The sequence below is a fragment of the Schistocerca cancellata genome, chromosome 3 (assembly GCF_023864275.1).
Source record: "Schistocerca cancellata isolate TAMUIC-IGC-003103 chromosome 3, iqSchCanc2.1, whole genome shotgun sequence".
In the NCBI taxonomy this organism is placed as follows: Eukaryota; Metazoa; Arthropoda; class Insecta; order Orthoptera; family Acrididae; genus Schistocerca; species Schistocerca cancellata.
Window position 1 is genome coordinate 231,389,698 of NC_064628.1, and position 13,103 is coordinate 231,402,800.

A 13,103-nucleotide genomic window follows, 5' to 3' on the forward strand; every position below is an offset into this window, starting at 1 on the left:
CTAATATGTAAGTTTTGAGTTTCCTCTTGAATGTTGAGTGGTTCTGGATAAGACGCAGATCACAGGGGAGCGCGTTCCATAGTCGTATGGCTGAGATGGAGAATGAAACGGAGAAGGATTTTGTGTTATGTAAAGGTACAACCAAGATGCTAGACGTATCCGATCTACTATTGCGGTTGTGGAATGATGATAGGTGTTTAATGTGAGAAGTTAAGTATTGGGGGCACCAGTGGCTAAGAAATCGATGAAGAAAGCACATCGTGTGGAGCTCGCGTGCCTTATGTGCGCGTATCCAACCTAGCTGGGAATATGAAGGACTGATATGATCATACAACCGTATATTGCACATGTATCTAACGCAAGCATTCATCACTAGCTCGAGGCATCTCGAATTTTCACTATTTGTGCCGTGTTGAACTGCCCGCATCTCGTGGTCGTGCGGTTGCGTTCTCGCTTCCCACGCCCGGGTTCCCGGGTTCGATTCCCGGCGGGGTCAGGGATTTTCTCTGCCTCGTGATGGCTGGGTGTTGTGTGCTGTCCTTAGGTTAGTTAAGTAGTTCTAAGTTCTAGGGGACTTATGACCACAGCAGTTGAGTCCCATAGTGCTCAGAGCCATTTGAACCGTGTTGAACTACATCACAGTAGTAAAGATTTTTGTTTAACGTGGGTTGGAAATATTTTTCTAAATTTTTGGATTGCATGTAGGGAGGAGAGCGACTTCCGGCAAGCTGTGACTGTTTGTTCTTCCCAGTTTAGGTGTTCATCCAAGATTATTCCAAGGTCTTTTACTGTTTTTTGGTATGGCAGTTGGGTACCATTGAGGAGTATCTGAGGGGCTACAGAAGATTATGTCGTGAAGTAAGGTGAGTCGTTTAAGAAACAAACATTGCTTTCCTTGCTTTTTTACCAGACTTATCAAGACACCCTGTATTTTGTTGGCTCCCATCTACACAGGGAAAAATGGTCACCGCAATAAAATAGGAGGAATCTGATCTCTCACGGAAAGATTTAAGTGTTCGTTTTTTCCGTGTGGTGTTTGTGAGTGGAACGGTAGAGAAGTAGAAAGTCATTCGATGAAGCCTCTGCTAACCAGAAAGTGTGAATTGCTGAGTAGTCACGATGGGGAAGTTTAAGGTCGGATTCAGTAATTGTTCGAAAGCAGTGAGCATTGTCTTATGTAAATGTGGCGAGCTGGTACCGCTAAGCAAGCAGAAACGCTGATGGGCACGGCACCTTGTTCCGGGGTCAGCGCAGACAGAAAAGGCGGGTTCGTTGAACCGCACCGCCGCCGCCGCCGCCGCCCGTCCAGCAGGTGGCGGGTCAGCGGTCGGCGGCTGCTCGCTGTGTTCCTCCGCGCGGACGCCTTCCTCGCCAGTCGCTCTCGCCACCTGCTCCTCTGCTGAGGCTGCTGCAGCGCGCGCCCCGCTTCACTCGCCTCCAGCCGCGTCTCGCGCACCGACGCCTTCTGCAGGCGGAACCTCGTCCGCTGACAACTGCGGAGGCGTCTCGACGCTATTACTACGAAAGAAGCGTCGTCGCCGTGTGAAGATCGCTCGTCACGTCCCTACCGAGACGGCACTTACCTATCGCCGGCTGAGGGATCCTGCTACCTCCAGACAGCTAATAATAACACTCGCCTCCAGTTGTCAGCATTTGTGGACTCAGTGTGTTGCAGTTCAGTTCGTCGACGTTGCGTGTCTCGACACGGACTGTGTGGTGCCTTCAGCGTTCCCATGGTACACTATGTCGCGGGGCGAAGCTCTTTTGACGGAGACGTGCATATGGCAGTTTCTGTGCGGTTCTGTAGTGCACCAGTTAGTTGGTGAGTAACAGTCGTGTGGCGTCGTTTGGTGGCTGTCAGTTTGTAACTGGACATACGTCAGCCGAGAAGGGTGAGGTGTTCGGTGGACTCACATCCAGCAGTGGATAGAACTGTTTGCGTCGTTGAAGACTTTACTTATTTTTATAGACGTGCAAGTTGGTCTTGCGACTGTCCTATTGTGTTAAAGGGAAACGCGGTAGTGCCTGCACACATTTGAGTCGCGCTGTATAACGAGGTGATAAATTTTCACGCGTTAGTCAATAAAATAGTCGAACTATTTCAGTGGAAGACACAAACCCTCCTCTTCCGTAAGTTTTCAGTATCAAATATTACAGTAGTCGTTAACTCGAAGTGTTGCTCTTACAGAAAAGACCTTGCTGGCAGAAAGGAAAATTTGGATTCGGACTGTTGACGCCCTGCAGCGAACCGGCAGCGGTATCTGCACAGTGTATCTGGGCCACGCAGCAGACCGGGTGAAAAAGATCCCGAGTGTCTGCGTCTACGTTACGAGAGCAGATCTCGCGGTACGAACAGTGTCAAGGTGGGCGTGACAGCGATACGGAGACGTTATGCGCGCCTCGCTGGACGGGACGCTGCTCAAAGTGGGGCAGCGGAAGGCAGACAAGGGGGACGCCGACAGGGAGCGGCGCCGCCAGCAACAGACGCTGCCGCCGCCGGCCCAGCCGCAGCCGCAGCCGCGGAGGTCGACGCTGCCTCCGCCGCCGCTGGTGGAGGCGGAGGGCCACCAGCACCACGCCGCCGCCGCCCCCGCCGCCTCCTGGGGCGAGCGCATCCGCCCCGAGCGCACGCCGCCGCGCCGCAACAATGTGCAGAAGATGCAGTGGCGCTCCTCGCGCTGGGTCGACGGCTTCCTGCAGGGCGCCGCCTCCACCTCGGCCTCCGCCCCCGGCGGCCCCCATTACGGCGGCTCGCATTCCGACCAGGTACCTCCCGACACTCCTTCTGTCACAGACGCTCTTTCTTGCTAGTCACTTAAGGGGGGTAGGACGTCAAACGGGCCGACTTGGAGCAGGAGAGGCATCTCAGGACATTTTAATTTCCAGTGTCTATACTTTTACAAATAAATTCATATTACTTTGTCAGCATCACCAGGAAGGATTCAGGATTCACACTCATTGCAGTGGAAGTTCGAAAATATAACAAAATAAATTTTTTTTACGTGCGAAATTTCATCATTTTTTCACTTACTGATGGCTGCATATGTTGCTAAAGGTACATTTTCTTCATAAGTTAGAGAGATTCTTCGATGAATTTTGCACAGCGTACATACCATACTTACAAGTGTATGAAACACTAGAATTTATTTAATTTATGAAAAAACGAATGAGCTGTTATATTTTAAACTTCATGATTAGAAAAAACACAAATTTTATAGTTATTTACCTCAATTTTTACCACAGTTTTTAATAGATTTGGAAAATTCTAGAGTCTCATACACCTTTAAATTTTGTTTGCATGCTGTGCAAAATTCATCAGAGGATCTCTCTTACTTATGAAGAAAAGTGTACCTATAGCAACAAATGCTGCCATTAATAAGTGAAAAAAAAATGATGAAATTTCGCACGTAAAAAAAATTATTTCGTTATTCTTTTCGAAGTTTCACTGCTAAGAGTGTAAATTATGAATCCTTCCTGGTCATGATGACAAAGTTTTATGAATTTATTTGTAAAAGTATAGACAGTGGAAATTAAAATGTCCTGTGGTGCCTCTCCTGCTCCAAGTCGGCCCGTTTGACGTCCTACCACCCTTAAAACGTTACCTCTGAAACGCAGCTTAATGTGGCTAACCCTTTTGCTGCTACAGACATACTCTTTGCATTCCGTGCTAAGGCGAGCTTTTGTTATGGCTATACTGCTCGCCAAATGCTAGTACCTGTACTGAGAAACGGCGTTCCGACCGATACGAAATACTTATCATCCGATTTTTGAAAACTATTAAGTAAAAATTTTTGATTTTCTTCCATCTTCCAGTTTCATATCTTGCCCCGATAAGGAACTGAATTTCTTTTCGTTGTCCGTCATACTTACTGCGCTTCATTAAATTACGTAAAACATTGCACGAAATTTTAAAGAGTTTGTAGCGGTAAAAACGCATTGCGTAATCTTTGCGTATTGTCGATTTTAACTCATACATTGCACCGAATGAAATGTAGATAAGCTATCTAAATTCACATCCCTGCGCATCGCAAAGGTTTGCAAATGATAGCACCCAATGAGGCACATACGTTGTATGACAAATATCCGAAACTTCTTTATGTACCGACATATGTTTCAAATGGCTCTGAGCACTATGGGACTTCTGAGGTCATCAGTCCCCTAGAACTTGGAACTACTTCAACCTAACTAACATAAGGACATCAACACATCCATGCCCGAGGCAGGATTCGATTCGAACCTGCGACCGTGGCGGTCGCGCGGTTCCAGACTGTAGCGCCTACAACCGCTCGGCCACTTCGGCCGGCTACCGACATATGGAAATAACTCGTCCGCAAGGCGAGAGGTCGGTGGCTCAGGACGCATTCAGATGTCCATAGCACTGCAGCAAAACCCAAGTGGAGCGGATATACACGTCCACAACATCTGGGTAACGGCGTAGCAGGAAGCGCATACAAGCCCACAGTAGCGGCAGGGTTAAAACAAGTAAATTATAACAGCTACATTATAAACGCCGCTACGTTCGCAGGTTCGAATCCTGCCTCGGGCATGGATGTGTGTGATGTCCTTAGGTTAGTTAGGTTTAAGTAGTTCTAAGTTCTAGGGGACTGATGACCTCAGATGTTAAGTCCCATAGTGCTTGGAACCATTTTATAAACGCCAGTGTCTCGGATGCATAATATTTTATTAAAACTGATTATCACGTGATCATTATCAGTACTGACTACGAGTCGCAGCTAGATTTGTAACGAACGTTTCTTGTAGATATTTTATTAAAACTGATTATCACGTGATCATGATCAGTACTGACTACGTGTCGCAGCTAGATTTGTAACGAACATTTCTTGTAGGTGACTTTCAATAGCATTTAAACGTATTTTATGAAATGCGTGATGCAGAGCTGCACTACTACTAGTGGTTCCGGTAATGTACCATCTTCTAGGCATGAAAAAGATTAACATTTCTCAGATGTCATAACCATTTCTGACACGCAGAGCCATATATTACATATAAAATTTATGCAGTGTTGTGCATACATAGGAGGTCGGAGAAGGAATAATTGTTCATGGATATGACAGTAACGATCATACGAAGCAAAAGAGTCTAGTAAGCATGGGCTCTAACATGATACCTTAACTTCAGCAATACCAACGTATTTTTCATACCGCACATTGCCAAGGGGACGGGGGGAGGGGAAATACTTTATGCCCACCCGAAAAAATGAAAAAAAAAAAAAGAATTCGTCGATTGTTGTTGACTTATATTAACAATATAGTTCAAAGAGATACTAATGTGTAAACGGAGTTCAACACCTGAAAATATTTTTAGCACGTTCTTAACAATATCAACACTTAATAACGTATACTACCAGTGGGGGAGAGGGGCTCTGCTTTATGAAGTTATAAAATGCTAATTTCGGTAACTGTTGTTGACTTTTACCCTCAACATATTTCTTAAAAATATATTAATGTCTAAGTAAGGTCGCGAACGTGAAAATAGTGAATTCGACATTTATTATGGAAAGTAATTTCTTCTATCAATACTTAAGTTTTTGTGTTAGATCTTACAGAAAAAATTAAAATATTTATGGAATCTTGTAGAATATTTCATTAAAAACAATAAATATACAATAAATTTTAAAATATAAAGTAAGTGTCCACATTAAAATATTTTCTAGTCGTTATCATAAAGTACTTCTCCTCTTGGTACTGCGAGGGTTAAGAGTTATGAGCACTTCTTCATCTTTGGTACTGTGAAACAAATCTCTTTCTCTGCACCCTCTTCACTTACTATATTTTGGGAGGAGATAGTACCGACTAAATCACGAAAAAACTGTCGGTACGTGTTTTAGAGTACCGAAGATGAGTAAGTGCTCATAGCTAGCGTGATAGTTTAGAAGCAGGTTTACTGGACGTTTTTCTCCTTGTTTCGGTCCGTAATACCCACTCTGAAAATATGGGAAGCAAAGAGCTTGCAGTAGAAGAGATGTGGTTCATAGTATCGCTTATGAATAAGTGCTCATAGCTCATACGTTATGCATTTTAGAGCACAAACTTAATATTTTCCTTTGAATGATCATTGCTGTCATATCCTTGAATATCGACCATTTATCCTGGGACACCCTGTACAGAAAGGCAATAAGTGCTTCGACACAAAAAAGGGTATGGCCCATTAGAACGACAGACAAAACACTTATTGCCCTTTTATCTTTCCTTTGGGTCGTCAGGCGCATTTTTCTGGTATTTCGACAGATATCTGCAATTTCGTTTTTGCAATCTGTAGCTGGTGTTAGTCCAAACAAATCCTGTGCATCGTGTCTTTCATACGACGCCAGGCGTCGGTGGAAAGCTTCAGTTTGTTTCCCATTTCAAACAAAACTATTTTTAAACTGGAATTTTACGTGTCCATTCGATAGATAGCTACTAGATTGGTCTAGTGTGACATTCGTTCTACCGATATGTATTAACACGAACAGTAAAACACGAGGGTTAACCGATACTCCATCAGCGGCGTCCGTAACCGCGCTGCTACTGCAGTCGCAGGTTCGAACCCTATCTCGGGCATGGATGTGTGTGATGTCCTTAAGTTAGTTAGGTTTAAGTAGTTCTAAGTCTAGGGGACTGATGACCTCAGAAGCAGTACTGGTTATTCCTCGTATTTTACTGTCCCTGTTAATACATAGGGGTAAAACGAATATCGCACTAAACTTCAATGCAACCGCTCTGTCGAATGGGCACGTAAAATTCCAATTTAAAAATAATTATGTCTGAAATGGGAAACAAACAAACGCCTTCCATCGACACTGCGCACCGTATGAAAGACTTGATGAACAGTATTTGTTTGGGCTGACTGCAGCTATACGTTGCAAAAACAAAATTGCAAATATCTGCCTAAACACCAGAGAAAATGCTCCTGAAGACTGTCAGGAGAGAGACCTTGTGTATGCCCAGCTGTGAGGATTTTGTATGAGATATGTGGTTTTGTAAATCAGAGAGTAATATTTATCTTATTTATACGGATAAGACGGTACATTACCTAAACTGGTGGTGGCAGCAGTAATAAAGAAGTATTAATACAGCTCTGTGTCATGTATTTCATAAAGGTAAGTTTTTAGTTCTGATGATGGCTGAAAAGCCGAAAACATTAATCAATTTTAGTAATATATTATGTGACTAAAACATTGACCTATATAATCTAATCCGCAAGAATGGTCACTGGTCTCCTCGGAAGGTACAAATGGCGTGATTTCGCGAAGTTACAACACTAAAAAAGATTTCAGTATGTGACGTTAGCCGACTGCTTCCGAAAACTGAGTTTCCACTTTCAGTTGACCACACCAAATAACTTTCTGCCAAGCATTAGTTGTTTAGCTACCATGGGCACATTAACCGGTATGGTTATTCTTTTAACTTTGTTCGTTACGAATTCCATTCTGTGTTTTGTTATTCGGTAATCTACTTCCTATCCACAACATCCGCTCAAAAACGTATCACATTGTACCCTTAACGTAAAAAATGACGTCATTAAAAACATTACACAGAAGTGGCTTTGACCTTCGTACACTAGCGCTCGGTGCCGGGACCGATAACGTAACTCGTCCACTTGCTGGAGTCGACAGTGCCGTAAACAAATGGAAACACACACCTGTCATTCAGTCAACAATAAAAGCAAATGCAATTTTGTCATATATAGATATGGTTGGAGACCGTGGCTATTATATGAAATAAATTGCTGATGATGTACGGCAACCAGCCAGAGATTGTTTCTAGGTTACTTTATTCAAAAGTACCGTTACCGGTTTCGAATTTCTTACAATTCATCATCAGACAGTTGTTTTCATGTTTTCATCAATAGAGGTTAAACATTGTTTTCCTGTCAGTTGCCGTGAAATGTCCATCTGGTACATTTGTATTAGCAGTTTTCTTCCAATGAAATACATTCTCAAGGATGTATGTATTTTCACAGTCACAAACGTTTCACTGCATTGTAAACATCTTTCTTTCGTTCACAAAACGAATTTTCAATTTGCACCATGTGTTTTGATGTGGTGCAAATTGGAAATTCGTTGCACTGCATTCTAAACCACTTTAGTTTTGTGACCGACCGAAAGTGGTTTACGATGCAATGGAACTTTTATGACTGTGATAATACAAACATCTTTGAGAATGTATTTCTGTGGAAGAAACCTTCTAATACAAATGCACCAGATGGACATTTCACGGCAACTGACAGGAAACCAATGTATAACCTGTATTGATGAAAACATAAAAAAAATCCGTCTGACGATGAATTGTTAGAAATCCGAAACCGGTAACGGTACTTTTGAAGAAAGTAACAAAAACCAATTTCTGGCTGACTTCCGTACACCATCAACAGTTGAATAAACGCAAAGAAATGAAGCAATTTTTATTCAAGTAATGCCTGTACTGTACACAAGACATCGTTTAAAAGTACTAAAGTAAATAGCCCAGGGGATTTACAACTTATACTATTCGCAGAGCCCCACCACACACCATACAGACACGTGGATCGGAACATTTTGTGACCAAGTGCTCTGATTTCACGTACCGCTTGCCCCTCGGTAGCTACCTTTTCATTGCTGCAACCACTGTTTTAATCATTATCATCATAGATGAAATATCTACGTTCTCACGCAAACTTTCAACTAAAGACGGTTGACATAATGATCGGTACACATTCTTCTTGTGTTTTCATTCGTTTACTGTCAGCTGCATCAAGTGGATGAGTGTGCCTGCTGCCTCTTTTGCGTCTTAATTAAACCACCTGATATCAGTATTGTTTATCTGAGTTTTACACTTCGCACATTTTGACAACTAGGCAGTAACCTGCACGCAGGAAACATCCGTGCGTCAGACGCGAGGCTAAGCCAAACTGTGTACTGTAAGGGACGATCCAAAAGCTTTTGTTCGAGGGCGCTGTTGCAGCGCATATGCAACGTAACGCGATTCCGTTGCTGGTATATGAGCACCGACATGTAAGCATGGGATCAGTATGACATTCGTGGCTTTCCGAAGTGCGTGCGGTAAATGCAGAAACGTTATTAGCAAATGCATCCAAATAGGACGAACGTGCTGTTCTTCTTTTCTTGGCTACCGAAAGATATACTTCGGTAGATATCCATAGCAGAATGAAAAATGTTTATGGGGCAGCATGTCTGTCGACAGTCACCGTAGCGGAATGGTGCGCTAAGTTCTGTGATGGTCACAATTCGACACAAGACTGGTCGATCTGGGAGACCAGGTTCACCCATTACGGACAAGTGGAGGATACTCGAGCACCCTTCCTATAGTCCCGATCTCTCCCCATGCCATTGTCACGCATTTGGTCCCTTAAAAAAGGCCTTGAAGGGCATTGATTCTTGTCGGCCGTTTATGTGCAGCAGGCAGTTAAGGACTTCTTCACACTGCAGGACACCGTGTTTTACCGAAGGGATATCTTCAACCCGGTGCGATGGTGGAATGACTACCTCAGTCTTCTCGGAGATTTTACCAGATTGGCGTACCGATTCTGGACTTTATGGCATTCGAACGGGAAGTTTTTGATCTCCCCTTATAATAATGACTTCCGCTGTAATATATTTGAATGAGATGAATAGTGTTATAATCCTACGAATATACTTTAACAAGGCCCCCTTGAAAAAATGTCATCGTAATTGGACTGGAAAAGTTGCCGAGAAAGGTGGCGCAGTTGTTAGCACACTGGACTCGTTTTCGGGAGTGTTTAGCACACTAGACTCCCATTCGGGCAGACGACGGTTCAAAACCGCGACTGGCCGTGCAGATTTAGGTCTCCTGTGATATCTGTAAATCACTCCAGGAAAATGTCACAATGGTTCCTTAGGAAGGGTGCTGCCGATTTTCTTCCTTTCCTTTCAGAATACTAGCTAGTGCTCAGTTCCTAATGACCTCGTTTTCTACAGGGCGTTAGACCACCCTCCTTCCTTCCGGAAAGGCTGTCAGGAGGATTTATTTGAGCTGCGCGTGTCTTATCTATTCTCCATACTGGTTTCCCAAGCCCTCTCTTCATGGTAATCCTAAATGGATTTAGTGTTGCTATAATGATATGCAGATGTAAATATACAGGTATATGGCCTGTAAGAGTAGTTCTACGCCTCTCAGCGTAAGGTGGCTTGTGGAGTATCGAAACAGACGTGGTTGTTTACCTCCTCACCAAAAAAATGGTTCAAATGGCTCTGAGCACTATGGGACTTAACTTCTGAGCTCATCAGTCCCCTAGAACTTAGAACTACTTAAACCTAACTAACCTAAGGACATCACACACACCCATGCCCGAGGCAGGATTCGAACCTGTGACCGTAGCGGTCGCGCGGTTCCAGACTTTAGCGCCTAGAACCGCTCGGCCACCTCGGCCCTCCTCACCACATTTATTGTGCGTCATCTTACGTCGAACGAGTCAGGCAATGTATCCTCTATGCGCACTCTGAACAGTGCATTCTCTATACAGGCACCTGAAAGTTAGTGTAACTTCACCACGCCAGGTGATTACTTTTTTTGTCCATCGACCATAATAAGAACACAGTGAATATAATCTCGAGAGAATTTCACGCTGTCGTTTATGATCTCTAAAACAGCTATCACTTCTGGCAAACCTGTTTGGTGGCTCGTTTGGAAACTGCGCAATGTAAATAAAAGGCTTCTGTGATTTCAAGAAAACAATGAACACCTAGAACACATATTTGGCGGAGAATTTATCAGGAGATTTTTTGCAAGGCTCAGTCCGATACGAGGCGGATCGCTTGTCAAATAAATTTAAAGGCGTCGGACAACTGGTAACTAACCGGCGCCTACTATAGTCGTATTCGACTGTAGTAAAGATGGCCTTTTTCTTACTGTTTATCCCGGCGTACTCAACTTTTTCGCCGGATTCTCTACATGTTTCCAGAGTTGTCAGGACATGTAAGAAAAGGAGAGCGTGTCAGTCAGCTGTCTGTGAATCGCATAAACTTCATATCGTTATTTCTAGGGCGAAAATTGGGGACCAGACCACCATTTGCCTAAACGAGTGTAAAAAAAATAAATAAATAAAGAGGAAAGAAAGTACACGCAGGCTGGATGGTGTAGCACACCAACGTTTTTAGTCAACCACGTGGATTCGATCTAGGGTCTGGTTCACCTCGTCTCGCAAGCTACCACATTGCGCTTTTTTTCCGTTGTATTTGGTCGTGGCGAACATCCTATGACACCCAGTGAGGTTCATTGTTGAACCCTTTACTCAGATTTTTAATAACAGAGAGCAGGCAAGTCTCTGACCGAACACGCTCTGAACTACGGTGCCGGCACGCATTAGACTATGCAAGCAGGTCGACTGCAGAAACAAGAATATTGGTAAAATATTATGTAACTGATAACTGTCGCCACATGCTGCTCGTGTATTCTGTGCTGTTATCTGACGTTAAAACGGAATGCTGCTTAGAGTTTTACCTTCCGTCGACTACTATGCAATTGGGGGCGGTGCAAGAAAAAGGCTTTTACAGTAAGCCCTCGCATGAGAATCAACAGTAGACGCCTCTATAGTCTCGCTACATCACGATCATTTCTGAGAGCAAGCGGTTCTAATATCAAAAGAAAAAACAATCTTAAAGGTTTGTTATGTGGTTTTCAAAAATGCATGACACAAAGATCTACAGTGAAATACACTATAAACCCTTGGTTACTACAATGACTGATCACATTAAATGTTTACTCATTGTAAAAAGCTACCATATTTTTCACTTTTTAGTAGACACCCTATCATGTACACTGAATTCCAGCACACATTTCCGAAGATGCTATTAGGAACATCAACAGAAAAATATCCAAGCGTCAGGCTGCAATAGCCGGCCGCCGTGGCCGAGCGGTTCTAGGCGCTTCAGTCCGGAACCGCGCGACTGCTACGGTCGCAGGTTCGAATCCTGCCTCGGCATGGATGTGTGTAATGTCCTTAGGTTAGTTAGGTTAAAGTAGTTCTAAATTCTAGGAGACTTATGACCTCAGAAGTTAAGTTCCATAGTGCTCATAGCCATTTGAACCATTTTTGAACCAGGCTGCAATCACTGAAAGATGCCACACTATAGATCGTGGCCATCAGATCTGCTTGTTATGGTAGTTCGCCTACTGGCTTTGCGAAAAATGCAGCACATATATGGACTGGAGCTACGGAGTAAGAATTCGCGCCTTGTAGTGTTAAAAGTCGTCAACTATCACTGCCGTTTCTCATATGGTTGCGAAGTTCCGGATACTGGGTGCGTCTTAGTGTGAGAAATGGCTCATGTGACAATTCGCACGGTAGAGTAAGATATGAAGTGCTTGCAGTGAGATTCCGACTCGTGTGTGAGTCAAGTATCTCTAAGGAGCCCAGCTCGGTAAATACAAAATTTCTGCCAATCGTATCCACTAGGCATAATTCTTTTTCTATGCATATATTTTCTTGCATATTGGTAAATGGCTCCAGAATGGTAGTATGTTTAGGAAAATATTATAATGCAACACAATGTACACTCCTGGAAATGGAAAAAAGAACACATTGACACCGGTGTGTCAGACCCACCATACTTGCTCCGGACACTGCGAGAGGGCTGTACAAGCAATGATCACACGCACGGCACAGCGGACACACCAGGAACCGCGGTGTTGGCCGTCGAATGGCGCTAGCTGCGCAGCATTTGTGCACCGCCGCCGTCAGTGTCAGCCAGTTTGCCGTGGCATACGGAGCTCCATCGCAGTCTTTAACACTGGTAGCATGCCGCGACAGCGTGGACGTGAACCGTATGTGCAGTTGACGGACTTTGAGCGAGGGCGTATAGTGGGCATGCGGGAGGCCGGGTGGACGTACCGCCGAATTGCTCAACACGTGGGGCGTGAGGTCTCCACAGTACATCGATGTTGTCGCCAGTGGTCGGCGGAAGGTGCACGTGCCCGTCGACCTGGGACCGGACCGCAGCGACGCACGGATGCACGCCAAGACCGTAGGATCCTACGCAGTGCCGTAGGGGACCGCACCGCCACTTCCCAGCAAATTAGGGACACTGTTGCTCCTGGGGTATCGGCGAGGACCATTCGCAACCGTCTCCATGAAGCTGGGCTACG

General features: G+C 44.3%; 1 protein-coding gene across 1 annotated transcript in view; it reads left to right on the forward strand.

Moving 5' to 3' along the window:
* The first annotated feature begins 2,391 nt into the window (after nt 1–2,391).
* LOC126176238 (uncharacterized) overlaps nt 2,392–13,103 on the forward strand; it is a 400,926-nt gene continuing 390,214 nt past the window's right edge. Inside the window, exons 1-2 of the mRNA XM_049923383.1 lie at nt 2,392–2,424; nt 2,611–2,766. Of these exons, the coding sequence (XP_049779340.1) occupies nt 2,392–2,424; nt 2,611–2,766 (189 nt within the window). The remainder of the gene's footprint in view (nt 2,425–2,610; nt 2,767–13,103) is intronic.